This window comes from Ceratotherium simum, chromosome 1, assembly GCF_057802395.1.
Source record: "Ceratotherium simum simum isolate JZ-2026a chromosome 1, ASM5780239v1, whole genome shotgun sequence".
Lineage (NCBI taxonomy): Eukaryota > Metazoa > Chordata > Mammalia > Perissodactyla > Rhinocerotidae > Ceratotherium > Ceratotherium simum.
The window spans coordinates 109,460,697-109,482,218 of NC_141900.1; the positions used below are offsets into that span (position 1 = coordinate 109,460,697).

At 50.7% G+C, this 21,522-nt stretch overlaps 1 protein-coding gene across 2 annotated transcripts in view; it reads right to left on the reverse strand.

Annotated features, from left to right (window-relative positions):
- Positions 1-1,017: 1,017 nt before the first annotated feature.
- The window catches only part of PTPRN2 (protein tyrosine phosphatase receptor type N2), a 915,358-nt gene continuing 894,853 nt past the window's right edge, over positions 1,018-21,522 (reverse strand). For both annotated transcript variants that reach the window (XM_087433803.1, XM_087433800.1), the window contains 2 exons: positions 7,639-7,712; positions 1,018-1,835 (listed from right to left, as the gene is read on the reverse strand). In XM_087433803.1, coding sequence (XP_087289929.1) covers positions 1,764-1,835; positions 7,639-7,712 — 146 coding nt within the window. In that variant the 3' untranslated portion in view covers positions 1,018-1,763. The remainder of the gene's footprint in view (positions 1,836-7,638; positions 7,713-21,522) is intronic.

The following is a 21,522-nucleotide window of genomic DNA, read 5'->3' on the forward strand; positions in this document are numbered from 1 at the left end:
CGAGTTCTGAGAAATGCTCACGCTTTGTTTTAGCAATCTAAATGCCCACACCTTCAGGAAACACAAGGACAGGTAGGAAAAAATCGCTCTTGGATCCCCAAATGAAGACCATTCAAATGTGAAATCAAAAGTTTAATCTGACACAATGAAATCTATTTATCTAGCTCACACTGGAGGATTCCTCTTGAAACATAGGAGGTGAGAAATCACAAGCAGGTATATGCTCCCTGTGTGCAGATAAATTATCCTCTATTAATTATGCAGATTCCAGATAGAGAGAAACAACTTCGGGAAGGAAATCGTAGCTACATTAGAACAGGTACAAATGACAAGACCACTGAAAGAGACATTTTCGGACCTGTCTCCCCATTCAGCAGGCCACCCTCCCTATTCTACTGGTTTTTGAGATGTCATATGGATTCAGGACGGAGTGGATGGTGTGCGATACAGCAGGACCCAGAAGGCGCTGGAGATGTCTTCACCCCTAACCCTGCAGCACACGAGCTGCCTGCACCTTCTTAGTCATAATCGCTCTGAGTTTAACGAAATGCTTCTTCTGTTTCTGGGGGCAGTGGTAAGTCTGATGCTCAAGTTTTATTTTGGCAAATCCACATCAAGTCTGGACGCTGTGTCTCCGTGCTGCCGGACACGCAGCCGGCCTGAATGACCAGGAGTCTGGAGCCGGGAGGAGGCCCAGTGCCAACACAGCATTTCCCGCCTTTTTCCCGTTGCTACGACCTCACGCAGATAAAGCACAAACTGTGGCTCTCCCCGCGTGTCCCCTTCTAGGAATGGAGTGAGGCATCCATGGTCCTCTGGATGCCAGCAGGGCCCAGGACAGTCCCTGAGGGACACAGGTACCTCACGGAGCTTGTGACTGTGCCCAGATTTATTCCCCTGATTGTGGTTATCCTGCAGGAGAGCGTTCATTAGCTGCTCCTGTTTCTGCAGGATGTAAGCAATTTTAAAGTGAAAAACCTGTTGCATGATTGCTGCTCACCCACAACCTTGCCCAGGTTAAGGGTCACCTGAGGTGGCTGGCCTCGGAAGCAGGTGCTCCCAGGATGGGAAAGCGTTTTCCCCTGGGGAGGCTCTTGCCCATCCTTGGGGGATGGAAGGTTGAGGTGGGCTGTCGACGGTGCTCGGGGGAGGGTGACGAGCAGCCCAGATAGGAACAGAATGGAGATGCTGCAACCATTTTCTTATTATTTGCTCCAAAGCTGCAGAATGTTAACAGTCTGCTGATCTAACTCCTGAATAAGCCAGTGGTTCCTCCCAGTGATAAACGCTCCTAAAGACAAATGCCAAATGTGTTCTCTACACCCGGAAGCCTGTATTTAGCGCCTCTCCAGCTTCCCTGGGTCCCCTCCCCGCACAGCTGATCCATCCTTCAGGAAGTTACAGATTACAAACCAGCTCTCCTTGGCGACCATACTGCACACATGGATTACCGCATCATTAATACGACATTGTTTGCAATTAAGAATGTGAATGTGTGCTTTAAGGAAAATTAATTTTTTTTTCAAGAAAGTGAAAATAGACGAACTGGTTGCCCCCTGTAATTGGATGTTTCCATAAATCTCTCTTTATTATTATTTGGTTGAACAAAAATACATTTTAACTGCTAAACTGTACTGACTACTGGATTTTAAGGGCCCTATTACTGGGTGGTTACACTACAAGACACACAATTAGGTCATATCATGATTCCCAACAACATTCACGGGGTGAGGGGTTGCTCCGCGGCCTCAGGAGCGTGCGGTTCACTGGGGGAGTGCCTTGAGGATGGCGTTCACCTCCTCGGCCACCGCCGTCAGCGCGAACTCGAACTGCTCCTGGGGAGACAAGAAAGGGGAGAAAGTGTGAGTGGGAGCTGTGTCTTTTCCACTCCAGCCGTGAGCTCTGGGGTGTTATTTTGCAGAAAGAAATTGTTTAGGAAAAAAAAAAGAAAAGTCACAGATTTCCATGGGAAGGAGAGAACATGCTAAGACCCAAGGCTGGCGCTCGCCGGAACGTCTCGTATTGGAGTCTCATCTTTTATCACTGGGAGAAGCTGCCAACAGCAGCAGGGAGCAGGAAACCGGCCGGGTGAGGCTCCACGCGCCCCACCCGTTCCTTCTGATTCCAGCACTGAATGCTTGAACCCCTCGGTGGACGGTGAGCAGTCGGGCAGGCTTCTGCCCATCTCAGCTCTAGCCGCCACTCTGGCCGAGTGCAGATTCGCCATGAAAACAGTTACCATGAAAAACCCACTCAGGGTCTTCCTCCCCCCGAAGTGTGGAAGAGGAGTGTCCTCACTGCTGTGAAATCAACCCACCATCCAGCCCAGCCCAGCCCTGTTCCACTTGTCAGGACACCTCATCTCATCCACGAGTCTGCACGCACACACACGCTCACAGACACAGGAAGGGACACGCCACCCTCACATGTAAAACCCGCCAAGACCATTAGGTAGAAATGAGGCGTATTCAGGACTACTCGCTCCCCTAACAGCCTAGGCCTTAGCAGACAAAGAACAAAACCCATCTCTTCCCTCACTCCTCAGTATCTACGTAACTGCCTCGAAATGATGCATTAAAAAACCCTCAAGTTGGCCAACAGGCACCTTCCAATGATACCAGGGAAGCCACGGAATATAATAAATTATGCAAACAATCACCTAGTTAAGAACTTTTGATTAAGGAAAACCCTGTGGCTTAGATTCTTGATAATTTGATCAATAAATCGGGTAACTCCAAACCCACAAATGATGATCAATTTCCACTTCGAATGCCCAGGATGTAACTGAAACGTAGACAACAGCTCTAATTAGAACAGCAGGAAGTCAACAGAATGTAATGCTCACTCTGGGACAAAAGACAGTTTCTCCTGGAGGATCCCCTTGACCCGACGCTGAAGGAATGATCTGCTGTGTACAATATGGATGGAGCCCTTGCTTCTGTCAGACGCCTCCTGACAGGAATTCCAGAAGCTGTTGTTGAGGAGTTACCAGGTGGACTTAGGGTGCTTCCCACACTGCGCGCGGTCGCTGCATCAGGATAGGCGCTGCGGAGGCACGTTCAGGTGGTCCAGCACCTTCTTGTGCTGCTTTCCCTTCTGAGGGCGTCATCAGTTCCGGCTCCTCTCCCCAAAGTCACGGGGAAGCTGCCTCTGGGGGGGCCGGTGCTCAGGCCCCGCCGTCACCAGGACGGCCCACAGGCGTTCCGCTGGAAAGTCACCTCCTGTCGCCGTCTCTCGGCAAACAGTCTGTTCAGTGGAACGTGTGGTGGGGGGAACCAGGTCTGTTTTGCATGGACAGCCACACCAGACTGTTTCTTCTCAAAACACTGACTTATCAACAGGTAGACCAAGCTTTGAAGATGACTTAGAAATGCAAAAAAGCGAAGGGAGACTTTGGGAATCTAATTTTATGTGTCATATGCCTGTCTACATCTTTTGACCCACTGGAACTCTATCCTAAGTAATAATCTTCAAATGAAAAGCAGACAAGCATGGAGATGTGCACTGCAGCCTCACCTGTGTGGTGAGACCCTGGAAACACACGGTACCAGAGAGAAGTGAATAATTTTATAGGAAAGTGTCTGACATTATGCTACAATGTTAAGTGACAAAACCAGAATGCAAAGTTGCACCTGTATCTTGATTATAATCATTTAGACTCTATGTCCGCAGGGCAAGCTGTGGAAAGGGGACGTGGGACACGTGACAGCTGGTGTGGTGTAAACGGTCACAGCACTGACCGTGAGGTCCAGAGGAGAGGACGTCAGGTGTGACACCAGCGGCCTCACTGCTGGGCTCTGCCCCGGGGAGGCGGCTCTGAGACATCAGCTGAAGGACAGCGGGCTTCCTGTGATGGGGGAACACTGAGAGGGATGCAGTGCCCCTCAGGGCCCGCTGCGATGAAATGGGGACTTGTCAGTCGTCTTGCTCCTTTATCTCAAAAAGCGTCGGCAGAGCGGCAGTGCCGGTGTCACCTACTCACCCATCATGGGTGGTGAACGTGTGCGGACCCACATTTTGAGTCACGCCGCCTTAGCTAATACAGCCAGATGGGAACCCCAGAAATCGGGGACAATAGCACAGAAGCTGAGAAGTACCAGCATTTGAAGTCCTTTTGTGATAGAAACTTATTTTAAGGAAACCACTAAAATAACAGGCGTTAGCTGCACTTAAGGAACAAAATACAATAGGTGACAAGTGACCCTCTGGGGCAGACTCAGTCTAGGACGAGCATCATCTGAGCAGGAAGGACTTGGAACCGCCTGGTTTACAATGTCTGAGCTGGCTGGGTTTGCAAAGTCAGGAAGGCAGAAGGAGGGCCAAGATGTTCTAAACAAGAAACTGCGCTGAAATAGAAGCTGAGACCCGCAGGAGGCGGCCCGCAGCCCCCCTAGTTTTCCTGCCCCTCAGCGTGAGGTGTGGCCATGGCAGGATGTCCGAGTGGGGCTCAGGCTGACCAAGTGTCTGGTCCCGGCCCCATGTCCACGCTGCACAGGGACGGCCCTTCCCAGGCTGGCGGTGACGAGTGAGGGACGTGTGTGAGAGCAGGTCAGAGGGTCGCATTGGAGGGCAGCGGGGCGGACCCCGTGTGCTGCTCAGACGCGAAGCCCTCCCCCTGCTTTGGTCAGTGCTGCATGGGGCCTCCCCCCAGAGCAACCCAAACGGAAGACGTGCAGAGACTGGTGGAGGAAGGTGGCCCACGGAGCCACGTGTGCACTGTGCAAATCCCACACGGGCAAACGTGACATCGTAACCTCCAGGTGGTTGAACACACTGGTCAAGCGGCTTTTATTTCTAAGCGACCAAAGTGAAAGGAGATTTCCTTGAGTAAGGGAAGGTGTTAAAGTCGTTGGTTAAAGAGGCACTGTTCACAGACATGTTGAGGGGGAGGAAGGAAGGAAGGAGTCTGTTTACAAGACGCACGTTAACGGAGGGGAGTCACTCAGCTTTGGAAGTCTGCTGTTTTTTTTTTTTTTTCTTTGTTGTGAGGAGATCAGCTCTGAGCTAACATCTGCCAACCCTCCTCTTTTTTTGCTGAGGAAGACTGGCCCTGGGCTAACATCCTGCCCATCTTCCTCCACTTTATATGGGACGCCGCCACAGCATGGCTTGACAAGCCGTGCGTCGGTGTGGGCCCGGGACCCGAACCTGTGAACCCTGGGCCGCCACAGTGGAGCGTGTGCACTTAACCGCTTGCACCACGGGGCCGGTCCCTGTGACTTTTTTTAAACATAAAGACGAAGTTTTGCTCTCAGGCTGGGTGGTGGGCATCGGGGGCTCCGTCGTCATCCTCGGCCCTGGTCTCAAGGAGCTCACCGTTGACTGATCGCGCCTTCCTTGCATTCAGCTCAAATGACGTGAGTTGACTAAATCTGTTCAGATGAACAGACCGTGGATGAGCGCCTCTTGGCTGGTACGAGGAGTATCAGATTGTACAGCACGATTTTGCCCAAGGAATTTTCTAGCTCTTAAAAAATTGAACTTTAGGAGGAAGTTCAGTTTCATGGAGTAACGTTGGGCAAAGCAGTCATAAATTAAGATAGAATAGCAGCTTTTACGTATTAATTGATTCTTTATATCTTGAAATTCCAGGAACTGAATTTACGTACATACTTCAGACAACTTTTACATCCCAACCCAAGGAAGAGGGTCAATTCCTGTTGACAATCCACCCAACGGGACGTTCCGTGTGAGGCAAACTCTCTGTGGCCTGGAGGCAGCAGCCTGATAGTCTGGCCAAGACTGCTACCGTGTGTACATTTTGTCATTTTGCCGCTTAAAAAATTAGAGTATAAGGGAATACATGACACATAATGATAATGAACGTAGCTTCATCTTTCTTTCGGGCACAGCCTGTGGACCAACCCTTCGGGCCTCAGAACCGTGTGCTCTGAAGGGCTTGTTCGGCAAACAGGATGCAGACAAAAGAGGGCTGAGTGGTTTTTACAATATATTAGGCAATTTCTTTCTGTTTTGGCATGAAGATATGCCTTCCCAGTGATTTTGCGTAGACCCCTCCTAGAGTCAGTCCACGTTTTAGGCATCCTTGTACCGTCTGGGGGTGGAAGAGGCCTGCCTGAGAGGTACCCAGAAGCAAGGAGGGAAGAAGCTAGTTTGAAGTTAAGACTTCCTGCGGATCTTAACGTGGAATGAAGATGCGGCCAGAGACAGAACTAGCTTTTCATTCCCAGGTATAAAGCTCTCCCAGTCCCAGATCTGAGTCCGAAGGTCTGGGCCTGCTGGTGGCCACATGGGGCCCAGACCGTCCAGGGAGAGTGAACTGACCCTGCCTTTCCGGACTTGGCAAGGCCACCACCCAGTGGCATGGTCAGTCCAGCCGGATGGACCTTCCACGGACAAAAGCCTGTGGGTCACTTGTTGTTGGAACAGCATCACTTCTTCTCATGACAGCCTCACGATAAAGCACTGCACGCAGATGAGAACAGTCTCAGGTTTCTCCCCAAGGACACGACTAGTTACCAAGAAAAACCAATAACCGACCAGCGGAGACCCCTGGCGGACACACCCTGAATGGGTGCTTGAAGCTCCCCTCACCGGAGAGGACACATGCCAAGGCTGCGTGCCTCCTTCCAGCACATTCCTGCCCAAGATGCACAACCACAACCGATCACGAAAATGTCAGACAAAGCCAAGCAAGAGACAGTCCACAGAAACCAAACCAAACTCGGCCAGTGCTCAAGGCACGAGCTGTCCCAGAGGATGAGGAGAGGTGAGGACTGGACGCCTCGAGTGGGTGGCCCCGGAGGGGACCCTGCTCCAGAGAAAGGTCACTGGGGGGATGTGGGCGAGATCTGAGAAGGTCTGTACATGATGCCAACTCCCCAGCCTTCATCACTGCGCTGTGGTTCTGTGAGGTGTTAACACTGGGAAGCTGATGAAGGGCACATGGGAATTTGTATTATTTCTGCAAGTGTTTTGCAGGTCTAAAATAACTTCAAAATGAAAATTGCGAATTTTAAATAAAAAAAATCTAAGAAAACATAAAGTGTGCCGTGACTTACAAGGAACTTGCACATTAATCACCTAAGATTCTTGTGACAATCCTGCAAGCTGCTGAAGCCAAAGGAACGGGCATTATATCAACCCCATCTCTAGTTCTAGTTAATCCAAGGCTAACCACTAATCTGTTGTCTTTACCTCTGTTGTTGGAAACTTGGCCCTTTCAGTGAGTACGCACATGAGCTGTTTAGGGGTGCTCAGGGACCCCGTACACCTTGGGGACATTCTGACGACCACTGTCCTGATGACCACACAGCAGAGCTGTGGTTGTGGGAGCCGGAAATAGGGGAGGCTGCGTAGAATGTTTAGTGAATCCAGGACATTCCCCTGGAGGGTGCTGGGGTTTATCGCTGACTTCTTTTTATAAAAATGCAATGTTCTTCCTCCTCCCCAAATCTAGAGAATGGAGAGTTCCAAAGACCTAAGCGTCTACTCATGTTGACATGTTGGGGTGGTTACTGGAATTGCTAGTGCCCCCCAGGAGGGGCCCGGCTGTCCTGGCTGTGTAGGACGGGGTGGAGGACGGTCAGTCATGCCTCATCCATCTCTCCTCTCAAGAGAGCAATCGAGACGGACACTGCCCACGCCTCCCGGGCCCCGAGGATCGGCTGACAGTACCTTTGTCTGGACCATGCCTGGTCTCTGGTCCCTCAGGTGCTCCAGTGTTGCCGCGATGTCAATCTCTTTAGCGCCTGCAACAAACACAAATTGGGCTGAGTTCAGACACGAGAGAATCCGTGCTCGGCCTGCCGCTCTCCTGCCACCAGGCTTCCCTTTGGGCTAAGCGGCCAATTGGAAATGATTACACTCATCCCCCCGCAGGCCTGGCGGGCAGCTGCAATTTCAGTGTTCATATAGAAAAACACGGCGAGGCGCTTTCATTAGCATTAATTCGAGAAAGCTGGGCTTGAAGGATTGCGGTCAGATGACTAGATAGATACTTAACAACAGCAAGCCCTCGCCAAACAAACTAAAGCTTTGTTCATTGTTTTCTTTTTTGGTGGCATTTTAAAGATTTTAAATCATAGGAAAGTGGCATATAAGCTTTAATTTCAATTGCATAGGATTTTTTTTATTTAGAGACATAAAAAATTAGACTGACTAATTTTAGGCATCTTAATATTGGCCTTTAAATGCAGAGTTTTCTGTCTTTTAAAATTGAGTGTTCCAAATGTCAAGAAAAGTGAGAACACCCTGGCTATACTCACTGGCTAGTCATTTCATCGCGAGACCCCTCCTCCAACAGACAGCATCTATTTTACGTCCGGTGACTCAGGTTTCATGGAAACGATACTATTCGAGTTTAAGTCTTAACCTTATCACTCATTCAGCACTGGCTCTTGCCCCTCCGTTTGCCGGGCCCTCTAGCAGACAGACAATGAACAGGAGGGATCCCAAGCTCGAAAGCTCCCTACAGGCCAGGGGAGAGGTAAGACGCGGCTGCCAAGACCATAAGCAAATGCTGTGGGCCTGGGAGCAGGCACTTGCCCTGCAGCGGGCTGGGGCCCACAGGCCCAACCCCAAATGGGAGCATTTTATGTGCAGCGTCCCTCTTATCGTCACCAGAACACGGCAGAGCGGGAACTGTCACCACCCCCGCTGTAGAAAATAGGGGCTCATCCAGGCTGAACGGCTTATCCCCGGTCACACAGAGCAGGTGGCCGCGCTCACTGAAACCAGACCACGCTGGGCAGAAGGGGCAAGTCCCCTAGGACGTGGAAGAGAGACCCAGGCTGGCTGCCCATCAGGAGAGCTCCAGGCCCTTGTACTTCTGCCACAACCTAAGTGTCACACTGCTCCCCTCAGCAGTAGACTCAGGAGAACGAGCCTGGGAGTTTCTAAGGTTACTGCCATCTTTAAAGTCCTAGGGTTCTACGGCTCATTTGAGTGACAAGTGAGCAGCCAGTGCCTCTTTCCCAGCAGGGCAGGGTGAGGCGGGCTCTGCTCAGGAGGGCCGTCGCGGGGTTGTGTGGAGGGAGGGATGGAGGGACAATGAGGTGACTGCACAGAACCTCAGAGAGGGCGGCTGGATTCCCAGCTGCTGGCAGCTAGAAAGCAGGCAGGGATGGTTGCGAGGCCTGGGAACACATTCGGACCAGACGCCATATTCGCATGAGGGGACTCAGCACAAAGTGTTGAGAATCTGGCAATAAGTCGCTCAGACTGGGAGACCAGGATCTGAGCTCACCCGCGGGGCCAGCAGTGCGGCCTGCCAAGTCCTCTGCCTTCCGGCCTCCGCCTCCGCATCCTGGCGTGGGGCTGGAACACTTGCCCTTCCCGAGGCCGCGGGGCCAGCGCTCGCCAGTCTGAGCTCTCGCTGCACGGCAGGTGTCCTCACAGGGACTAAGCTGGCAGTCCTTCCAGAAAAGGAACGCCATCCTTCTGGGCGTGGGAACACCATGAGTTCCCCCAAGTCTAAATCAGGGCCTTTATAGGAAGGAGGGGAATCTCCCTTGTAGAACAGCCCGACGTCCCCCAGGAAGCTCAGCGGTAGGACGTCAGCTGAGAAACCCATTCAAGCAAAAGACACCGTCAGTCCTGGGTTCGACGGACGGCCCCTCCTCGGGTTGAGCGTTTCCGATGGTTGACAAGGCCACAGTACTACAATCTTGTTTCGAAGGGAGCCCACGAATGTAAAACAGCCCAAAACAAACCAACGAGTTTGCCCTGCTTCCAGATGGGGAAATCGGGAAGAGAGGAGGTGCCCCCGGCTCCAGGGCCACCATGTGTGGCAGCCTCATGAGCAGCCGCGTGCCAGGATCTGTTTCCTCATCTTCCCTGGTGACCCCTGGCACTCGATGCCCACATGTGGTTTAGAGGAATAATGATGCACAGACCTTGGCTTCTTCAAAACGTAAGTTTGCCTTAAGAAAGTCAAGTCCTACGTGGAAAGTGATAGAGGAAGAGAGATGTTCATCTCATCCCATGGTGACATTCTGTTCCTCGGCCGGTCTCACCAGAACCTCCAGCGGCGCGTGCAGCAGCGGACACTGTACCTTGTGTAGGGTACCTCCTCCACTCCTGGACACACTGTGCACAGAGCCTCTGCTGCGAATTAATTTTAAGTGTGAAAGATGCCACGACCAGGACAGAAGGCTGGGTAACCTGTCGTGGCTCACTCCTCCATCTTGGAAGCACCCCTTGTTGGGTGCAAAGTCTCCAGCTGGAAACAGTACAGAAGGGTCCTCGCGAGGATCCAGTGAGATGACAGGTGCTTCCTTCACACCTTACAGAGTGTATTAGATGCTCAGTAAACGCTATTCCACAGGCTCCATGAGTAGCACTCTTCTGGGAGAAGAACCAAATCTGACCAACTATATTCTACACTGGCTTCCAGCCGCCAGGCAGCTGTTTAGCATCTATGGTGACCGCTCTGCTTTCTGACCCAGGATCATGAATTTCAGGAGAATTAGGTGTGGGGTAAAGAGTGTGATTCAGACTCTTGGATACAGATCACAGAGAAAATCCTAGTCCTTCCAAAGTGAAATACTGAGGGGTTCATCTGGGATACAGACTTAAAAAAAACCTTCCCTTTTTAAGGTTGCTTAGGGCACTTTCTTTTAGCCCTTGAAACTGGTTTTAAAAACTCTTTCAACAATTATTTTATTCTAAGGGCTAGTCTGTATGATGAAACTAGTATTGAAGTCTTATCTCCTGTCTCACTTATATGTGGGTTTTCTGGAGAAACCTGGACTGATTTCTCACAGGGTCTGGCTGGGACACATGAAGCCATCAGGAGCTGTGACTGGCATTGGCCAGGGAGAGCAGGTCTCCCTTCCAGCGGACAGTTATCTGGGGGGCAACAACTGCTGATGGCTGTCTCCCTGAGCTGCCACACGATCCTGCGACATGCTGCGAGTGCAATCTCCTTGTTTTGTTACATTGTGACACCCCTTGGACTAGTGTTTGTGAGAGAAAGAGAAAGGGCAGGAGGAAGCCTAATTAGGTCTTCCCCAGACAAGGTATTTAAAATATGGAACAATCCAGGGAAGACATCTCAGAATTATCCTGAAACCAAAACTAACAGTGGAGGAAATCAAATTAATGCTTAAAAAATGTACAGCACTAAAATTAGGGAAGTAATGGATTATTAAGTCAAATCCGTTGTCTGATGTGGCCTGCTGCTGTCTGCTTCGTGTTAGGATTAAGAATAATTAGTTATGTGAAGTGTGTGTAGCGAGAAGCTGCACAGAACCCACACACGTGATCTTTTATGAGGGACAGAGAGACACAGGGGAAAGGCCGTCAGAGCAGGCGCTGGCTCCTGCTCAGTGACCCCTGAGCATCCGTGTGACCTCATGGTGCATGAAACACAAAATCTGCATTTATAAAACGGATCTGTGGGGGTTAGGAGGGAGGGGGAAGGGGTGCGTATCCTTTGTCACTTTATAAAAGGCTTTACTGAAGGTAAAAGGATTTATTTAAATCCTCCAATATCTAGGAAGCTCCCTCTAGTGCATTTAAAATGGAATTCTCTCTTTAAAAAATCTCATTTTGCTAACAGCATCTTAAGTTCCAGGTGAACAGACCTATTAGGTGCAGTGCTCAAACTGAAAAGCATGTAAGTAGTTGAGGAATTATAACATATACAAAGAAAACCCAGACAGAAGGTGAGACAGGAGCAAGACAATCCTAACAACGGATATAGGGGAATGCAGAGTGTGATTCCATGAAGTTCCCGGCACTTTCTATTTGAGAAGCATCGTGGCTACTCAAACACTGGAGAAGCGTAACGTGCTCATTAAGGTCACAGTCTGTGGTCGGGCCTAAGTTGGTGAAGCCAGGATGGTGCAGCAGGAGGCAGGCAGCCTGTGCACTTGGACCTAACACCAGGCCTGGCGAGTGCGAGTCGAGTCTGACTGCTCCCTTGGGCTCAGGCTGCTTCCCGTTTCCCCGACACCCAGAAGACCCATCTTTCACGCTGCTAGTGGACCGGTGAGCGCGTAGACACGAGGCCCGACACGGTCCGCTGGCGTCCTAGAAGAGAATGGCCCACCTGGGTACCATCCAGCGCTCTGCTCAATAAATATTAATCGCTCTCACCATTGCATCCTAATCCACTCAGGGTTCATTGGTTTCGAAGTTTACATATTGGTTAAATACATTTTTAAGACAACATTGGTTTTTTAGCTCTAGATAAAAAGTATTAATCATTAAACAATAAACATTAAAAGAACATTAGTATTAAAGTATTAAAACTATTTTTTACAATAAAAGAATCAATCTGAACTTAAAGAAAACCAAGCAAAGGTGCCACTGGTGTCTCTTTATCAGGTTTGCTTTGATTTCTCTTGGAGTTTGCTTATTGGGGTTGAGCTTGTGATTCGCCCAATTTCGTTAGCACTGTCTCCTTGCAGGTAAACTCGGTGAACGTGGCCTGGGTTCGTCGTCGAGGAGACCACCGTCTTTGTCTCTCGACACTCATTCTTCAGCAGAGCTTCCAACAGCCAGCTCAGTAATGACAACTTCATAAACATAAATTTTGTTACACAGTTTTTACCCAGAAGGTTTTGCAGACAGCAGGGATCCAATGTATTCTTTTTTCTTCAATGTAAAAAAGACAATATGTGTCAAGCATATGCAGAGGAAGGCTTTATTTTGCAAGAGGAAATTGTCTTCATTCTACTCTCTGGAGGAACTGGGGAAATGCTCTGCTCCCAGCTACATATATTTACTTAAAGGGACGAAGGAAGAAGGGCGACATTAGGAATCCGAAAGGAACCAAGGGGAGTATGCTCTGGGAGGAGAGAGAGCTCTCCCCAGCTCGGCCTGGGCGTCTGCCAGTCCCTCTGGCTGCACTCACATTTTGGAAGGGCTGGACAGCGAAGGGTCAGGACGGCTGGTGTTTCAGCCCTCAACGACGGCAGAATCACCCCCAGCATTCCACATCACAGCTGGAGGGCCTCTCGGTCGACAGGACAACTGTACTCGAGATGACGTGGGTCGGGGGCTCCACGTGCACCACACTTAGAGCCACCCTGCCTCACCCCTCCTGGGTGCAAATGCCGCCACACTGTGCACACGCACACCTGTGCACACTCCCGCACCCCATATCACACACACACCACACACACATCACACGCTCACACATTTATACACACTTATAGACACGACACACACACATACACACACATTCAGACACACACACATACACACACACTGTCCTGGGCCTTCTGTGCTGAACAGTTTTTACTTCACAGCATTTCCGGATGTTCTTAATCAACTAAAGACTTATAAAAATTATTTTAAAAATCGGGAAGATTTTTTTTGTTGACCTTCTAGATAAATTATAATCTCCTTCTTGCAACATTTCACTGGGATCAAAGGAGACAAATTTGCATCATAAACTTGAAAAACTTGAAAATGAAGTGTATCACAACTCAAACTAAGTATTTTTCTTATTTTATTTAAAACAAATTCTAAACCATTTTTTCAGGAGAAACTGAGATGCCTCCAAATTGTTATAAAAAGTGTAAGTTAGACAGAAGCGGGACTCTGTAAGTGTATCGTCACTTTACAGCCAAGGCAATGCGTGCATGTTGGTGAGAAGGGATGGTGATGAACTTCAAAGAAAAGACGAATATGATGGGCACCGACACCCTGAGAAGGGTCCAGTGCTGCCATGAGCACCCCGTCCAGCTCCCGCCACCGTCCACAGCTCCCCACCCGCAACGGGTAAGGGGATCACAGAAAGGGGCAATGCAGGTTCTCCCCGCCCTCCTTCCTCCCTGTGCCCGGCAGCTGCCTCTCAGTCCCCGAGTTGATTTCTGATTCAGGAACTGGGGGTGCAGCCAGTCCTGCCCCCCGGGCCCTCGGCCTGGGATGGTGCTGGTTAGAGTTACACCGGGCTCCACGCTGATGGCAGAAGCTATGAGAGCCCGTCTGTGGACTCACAGCCAAGGACCCCCACGCTATTTGACCTTATGAAAAGGAGAAACAGAAGCCAGGGAGGCCTCAGGAGAGAGCTGGCACTTACCACAGTATGTTCTGTATAACCCAAGTCCAGGGACTGTGGGAGGATCATACCCAAGGGTCACTAATACAAAGTGACAGAACGGGGTCCCCTACACTGCTGCCCCACCCAGACAGCACGGTCACTCCGTCAGAACACCCTTCCTTGCTAAAGGCCTCAGAATCCTACTTAACACAGTGTTGGAACCACCATTGCCAAATGACCAGGGTGGCTGTGCATGGGGACTTCCTGCCACCATGAAGGGACGAAGGGTCCTCGGCAGGAGCAGGGACGTGCCCTTGTGGTCTGGGGACAAGAGCGCTAGGCATGAGCTGTCGCCTAAAGAGGCCATGGGCACAGGCAGCCTTCCTGGGGCCTCTGGGGTCTCCAGGGGAGAGGGCTGCATGGGGCTGGGGGAGAGGGCTGACAGCAGAGTGGCCACACTGGGCCCTGCATTGAGCAGTGAGCTCTGCGGAGGACTCTCCTGGACTCCACGGCTGGTGGCAACGCCACCAAGTATGTGTGGCGGGGCCCAGCGAGCGAGGCCTGCCAGGAGTCGGTGACGATGCTCACAGGGGCGGGGGAGGAGACCGAGCTGGGATTGGGCACTCGTGAAAGAAAAATCTGGATGGACAAGCCGGCTGCCCCGGTCCTGGAGAAGGAAGTGAGCTCATGAGAGGGATGGCCCTGAACATGGCATTAGGATGGGGTCCATCAAGGTTTCACGGCTCTTCATGTGCCATGGCGTGTCTGTGTGCCTGTGGATAAACCAAGGAGGGAGGAGAAGCATGGGGGCGACTCGGGAGGCCACGTGAGCAGATCTGACCGAGGAGATGTGTGAGGGATCAACACCTGCCGGGCCCCGGTCCACGGGCCCGCGTTTACTGTTGGTAGGTCAGAGGGGGCTGAGGACTGTCAGCTTTATGCTGCTCAGGAGGGTCGCTTGTTTCGTAGGATGGAAACCATTTAGGAGACAAATTGTAGGATTTGGGGCTGCAGTATGGCTCACAAAAAAACCCAAATAAGGTGGGCTTATGATGTTTTCCAAGAACAAGTGGTCCCATCTTGTCTTGTTTTTTCCCATTCGATAATCAACCTTGTCTATGGTGCGCCCTGGCCTGGGTGGGGAGCAGCCCACATTCCAGTAATGCTGCTCCAGGGCCCCTGGCATGTCTCCCACGGGCCCGCCCCTCACATAAATCTTGGCTCCCACTGGCCGTGAGCGCGGCCGAGGCCCTCCAGGAGGGTCTCTGACACCCATGTGCCCGGCGCTGTTGCTAACGCACCAGAACAGCTCAGGGGAGGAAAGTCACTCAAAAGACACAAACGGATAAGGGAAGAAATACCCCCACTGTCGCCTGGTTGAACACAATTTCTCCAACTAAAATAAAGCTCAGGTAAGCCCCCCACCAGCAATTCTGGACACTTTTTCAGCCTGAAACTTCCATGAGCTGAAGACAAGGCGTTACCTCCTTGAAGACATGCTGAAGGCCAGCCTGTCCGTGAACTCCACTTTCTGCGGGCTCTTCAGTGTTTGTTCCAGCCAAACAGGAAACAAGGCGTCTCTCCCTGGATGGACCCTATTCTTTGTACCTGCTTCTCCCAACCAGTCTTGTCCGTGGCAGAGCCGGCCACGCACACGCCACGGCGAGGGGCGGCCTCAGCCCTCTCCGCAGACCCCTGGGTCCTTGATTCTGGCTCCTGCACCCTCCAGCCCTGTCGTCCAGCCCCAGGTCAATCCTGCAGCACCTGCATGGACATTCTCACCGCCCTGGTGGCTCCAGATGGATCCAAGTCGGAGAGCCTGTGGGTCCAGGCCTCAAACAAACTCCTCCCCAGCTGTCCTGCTCCACCGCTCCCTGGACCATGCCTGCTGGAGGTGTCTTACAGTGCTGTCCCTGAGACCCCTCTGCCCTCCACCACCTTAACCCCTCAGTCTCTGCCAGTTTGCAAAAGACCAGGGCTCTGCATCGACCTGGCAAGCCAAAGGCCTTCTGGCAAGTTGCCAAACCTCTGAGAGTCTGCTTCCTCAGTTTACCACAAAGTGTCGGAATCAATGACACCCCCCCCCACCCAGGGTCCCTCGATCCTGTGAGAAACAGTCTGCAGATCTGTATGGAGCTCTGTGATCCGTGGGGAGTACACCCCCATATCCTGCATCCAAGGGTCCTCGTTGGTGCTCACCACCCCCGCAAACTGTGAGCTCTCTTAAGTATCAACTCCAGGAGGATGAGATTTCTTTCCTGTCTTGTTCACTGTTATTCCAGATACAATGACCGGCGAGGCGCCCGATAAATACCAGGTTGAAATGGCACTGCCGTGGTTTAACCTAGTACTTGCCAAAAGAAGCTGTGACAGTGACCACGAGGGACAGCAGGGTCCGTGAGAGGAGAAGGGGCTGGGCAGGGGGTGGTGCACATCTCAGGCCACGGGGCAGCCAGTGCAAAGGTCCTGAGTTCTACCACTGGAAGGAGCTGGCATGGCCCCAGGCAAGCGGCTGTGGTGAGATGGGAGGGAGCAGCAGGGGCGGTCCCAGGTCTTTCCCTTTAAGACCTCACACTGACCAAATGTGGAGGACAGACGGGGGGAAGAGCGGAGAAGGGAGGCCAGTCTAGAGGCCACCGCGGCGCGGCAGGGAGAGATGGTGGTGCTGGGCCCAGAGAGACAGGAGACACAGGGAGGAGTGGACACACATGGACGACCACCTGCAGTGTGGTTCCCTGAAGGAGGGTGACCCGAGGGACTTCCTGCCACGATGGAAACCTCCTCTGTCTGCACCATCCAAAATGGCAGCAGCAGGCACCTGTGGCACTGGGCACTGAGCATGCGGCCAGTGTGACTGAGGAACTAACGTTGAAATTCTAATTAATGTAGGCAGCCAGATGTGGCTACTGGCTACACTATTGAACAGTGTACCTCCAGAGGAGTGCTGGGCTTAAAGACTTCAGTGAGCCACAAAATATTACTTCAGAAAGACATTTTCATAGTGAAAATACTATATTATCTACTTAAAAGTTACTAAAAGAGTAGATCTTAAATGTTTTTACCACAAAAAAAGAACTGTAATTATGTGAGGTGATGGATGTTAACCAACCTTACTGTGGCAGTCATTTTGCAATATTATACGTGTACCAAATCATCACGTTGAACATCTTAAACTTACACAATGTTATGTTGCAATTACATCTCAATGAAGCTGGAAAAAATTAACAGAAGCTATTTTGATATCATTCCACACAGTAGACGACGAGTCACGATGTACAAGCATACATGATGGGCAATATTGCTCAAGTAGTCTGGTTAATCTTCTCTACTTTGTAATCTCTTGGTTTCCAAAGCTACTCTCCCACCTACTACTTTGGCCTGCTATTAAAAGTTAACATCGCTTATAAGAAAACGTAGGGGAAAATCCTCTGACATTGAGTTTGGCAATGATTTCTTGGATATGACACTAAAAGCACAGGCAACAAAAAGAAAAATAGATAAATTGGATGTCCCCCAAATTAAATGCTTTTGTGCACCAAAGGACACAGTCAAGAGAGTAAAAACACATCCCACAGAATGGGAGAAAATATTTGCAAATCACATATCTGATAAGGGATTAATATTCAGAATATACAAAGAACGGCTATAACTCAACAAGAAAAACCCAAACAGCCCAATTGAAAAATGGGCAAAGGACTTGAAGAGACATTTCTCCAAAGAAAATATCCAAATGGCCAACAAACACATGAAAAGATGCTCAACGTCACAAGTCATTAGGAAAATGCAAATCAAAACCACAATGAGATACACTGCACACTCATTAGGATGGCTACTATCATAAGAACAGTAACTAACAAGCATTCGATGGGATGCTGAGAAATTGGAACGTTCATGCATTTCTGGTGGGAATGTAACATGGTGCAGCCACTGTGGAAAACAGTATGGCAGTTCTTAGAAAAGTTCAACATAGGATTACCTCCTGATCCAGCAATTCCACTTCTGGGTAGATACACAAAAGAAATGAACACAGAAACTCAAGAGCTATTTGTACACCCATGTTCACAGCAGCATTATTCACAATAGTTGAAAGGCAGAAGCAACCCAAGTGCCCATCAACAGATGAATGGATTAACAAATGTGGTGTATCCATATGGTGGAATATGATTCAGCCTTAAAAAGGAAGGAAATTCGGACACATGCTACATCGTGGATGAACCTTGAGGACATCATGCTGAGTGAAATAAGCCAGTCACAAATAGACAAATGCTGTGATTCCACCTACAAGAGGTACTGAGATTAGTCAAAGTCACAGAGACAGAGAGTAGGATGGAGATTATACAGCCCCCTACACAAGGAGGTGTTGACTGATGCACACTCACCATGTGACAGGAAAACAGTAAAGCAAACCAGATTCTGAGAGGAGACAGGGAGCTGGACAGATGGCTGCATGGGCACTGGACACATCCATACTCCATGGTGAGATCACTTAGGGATGCACCGCCTGCCAACAGGAGCTTGAAATGCAGCTCCTAAACATCTGCCGACACCGGCAGGTGACTCATCAAACGAAAGCCCCAGGCCCGGGGACCCCACCAACAAAAGGAATGGGACCCAACACACTTGGGGCCTCTGAACACCGCCAGTGGCTTCCTCAGCACGGCCATTCTCAGCAGCTGGGCTCTGGGAGGGCCTGGGCGAGCGAAGCCTGATGTCACCCCAGGGTGACCTAGCCAGAGTAACTCGGGAAGCTCCACCACCCGCCTGGCACTCCTCAGTCCTTCAAAAATTGTGATGAAATAGGAAAAAAAAAAAAGCCCTGGGTAAAGAGATGTCACTGACAACAATTTAAAAAGCCCAACCTTGGAAACTGTCATCTGCAAATACACTGTGGCTACGTTTGAGCTCGGTGCTTCAGTGAGAGAGGAAGACGCTACCTGAAAATCAATTCTGATGCAAAATATTAATTATGAGTTAGAAACGCATTTGCAGCAACAGAAGAAATGTGCAGAAGAATTTTACAGATTGATACTGCTTTCCCGCTCCCAGTCCTGTGCAGAGCCCCAGACTATCTACTTTGATTTCAAACTGCATTGTTGTCTGCTTGCTAATAAACTAGACGGCAGAGAAAGAACCTCAATTACTCCTGGTTTATTCTCAAAGGCCCTGAAACAGGCCCGAAGGCCTTAATCCCTGGACGCTGTGTGAATGGGTGCAGCTGGGCTCGGCCGCAAGTGCTCTCAGGTCTGTGCTCAGGCTGGAGGACTCGACGTTAGCGCCGGGCTGCGCAGGAAAGCTTTGGAAAGGCATTCTTTGGTCCTCGCGCAATTCATTCCTTTTAAGAAAAGGAAATGGGAAGAAAGGTTTCGTGTCCAGGCTCTGGGCCTTTGATCATTTGATGAACGCGGGGTCTGCAGCGCGGGCCTCCGGCTTCTCAGGCCAGACAAAGGCGGCCCCGGCCGCACAGGCCGAACGCGTCTGCACCAGAACAAAGCCCCGGGCGGCCGCTCAGTGTGGCGTCCTGGGAAAGGCCCACCTCGGCTGGCAGAGGGGCCGCCCTGCCCTTTGATCTCCCCTGAGACCACGGCCGGCCGGGGCCCTGGGTCAGAGGATTTCACACTGCATGCCCCCTGGGCAGAGGGGAGCAGGTCAGGAACAGAATGAGGGGTGACCAATCTCAGAAGGAGCCCGGAGCCTGCCCTCCCCGGCCAGTTCCACACGGCTGGGCTGGCATTGTTGAACGCCGCCCACACTTCAAGTGGAAGCTGACATTACATGGTTGCACCAAGCCAGCCGAAGGCGGGCTGCAGGCACGGATAATGCAGTCAGCCTGCCCCAGGGCCGGAAGCTCAGGCCGGGACATTCTTCTCCACGACTGCTTCTGGGTGAGGGGGACCTGCGTCACTTGGAACCCAGGTTCTGTCACATCAAGCAGGTGGACTCCAGGGTAACCCCACGATCCTGAGAAACCAGCACCACCCCCACCGCCCGAGCTCCCTCCCTCGAGGAGTCAGGTGCCATTCCGATGTGACTGCACCAGCGGTGTACTGTTCACACTGCTTACGAACACAGGCGTCATCTCAAATCTGTGCGTCGATCTGTAGACTTTGGAAGGTATTTTGGTTTAACAGGAAGGAAATATTATGTGCGTGACACATGGAGAAGGGAGGGTGGATGATGGGGAAGAAATACAAATTCCAGCGAGAGCTCCAGGCGCCCAGTAAGTGCACATTTGCAAATGAGGAGGTGTATTTGATGAGACACAGAGGCACTAATGGATAGGGAACGAATGACCTTTTAACTAAAAAAGTCAGGATTATGTTATGATCTAAAAACAAAACACTTATTAAGAGCCACATAGGAGCATCTGCATTTGGTGTTAGTTTGTCTCTTTGTTTGCACATCACCAGCAGTAATTTAGGTGCTTACAGCATTATTCGATGGTGCAAAAGCAACTCCATCGTCTCCCCAGCACCAGCAGAGGCGCCCACAGACATCAGGTTGGTGGGGAGAGCCTGGGGTGCGGGTCCCAGTCCTCTAGTACCGAGTTGTGGGCGTGAGATAATTTACCCAAGCTCTCTAGTCCTCGGATGTGAACCAATGAGCTACTGGTTTATCTTCACATATCTATACCCTTGGGCTGAACATGTGTTCTATTTGTCTTTTAACCAGAAGAAAATGGAGTCAGGGAAAGGCCTATTTTAGAGTTGCTGACACTTGTGTGAAAATGTGTAAAAAAACTGCTGGGCAAAGGATGAAGAACGCACGTTATGGAAGGTGGAAGTCTCTATGTAAGAACACACATGTGCATGTGCGTGCATGTGCGTGTTGAGACAGAATGATTTATTCACAGGTGGGAAAGAGACCATAAAAGGTCACCCATTTCAGCGTTCTCTCCTAGGTTCCAGGGGACGCTGAGCAACTTCACAACAAAAATGGTGTCTCTCCAGACAGATGTGGGCGCTGCCGGGTCTGAGAATCTGGACAGGTCTCCCCACGGCAGCTTTCCCCAGGCTCTGAGCTAACACGCGTGGTTCTCCAAGAGGCGGGTCCAGCAGGAATCTTCTCCCCGGCTTGACTATGGAGCGCTCTCTTTGGTCTGTGCAGGGCCCCCACGGGCTTGTTCTGCAGAACACATCCTGAGAAATGCCAGACTAGCTCAAGACCCATGATTTCATGGGAGGAGAGGGGCCCAGAGGGTGAACTGTGCCCAGAGTGATAACACTCATCCAGGCAGAGCCGGAACCACTCACAGGTCAGTTCTCCACACACCACTGGGCTCTCCCATGAGGAGGCTTCAAGGCTAAGGCCTCCCATGCTGTCTTGGGGAGGAAAAGATCCAGGAATACAGACAGGGATTCACTTAGATAAAAAGATGTTAAAAAAGCAGTGTTCAAAAGGTGTATGTGAGGCAAGGTGATTTATATTTGACGACAATTACAACCAGAGATTTTAGGTGACTCTAGAACGAAAACTAAATGATATTCTGCAAATAGAGTTGTAATAACAGGGAAGGTTTGTAGGGAACACTTTAGGGATATTCTGAACTGCTACGACTTTAAAGATCC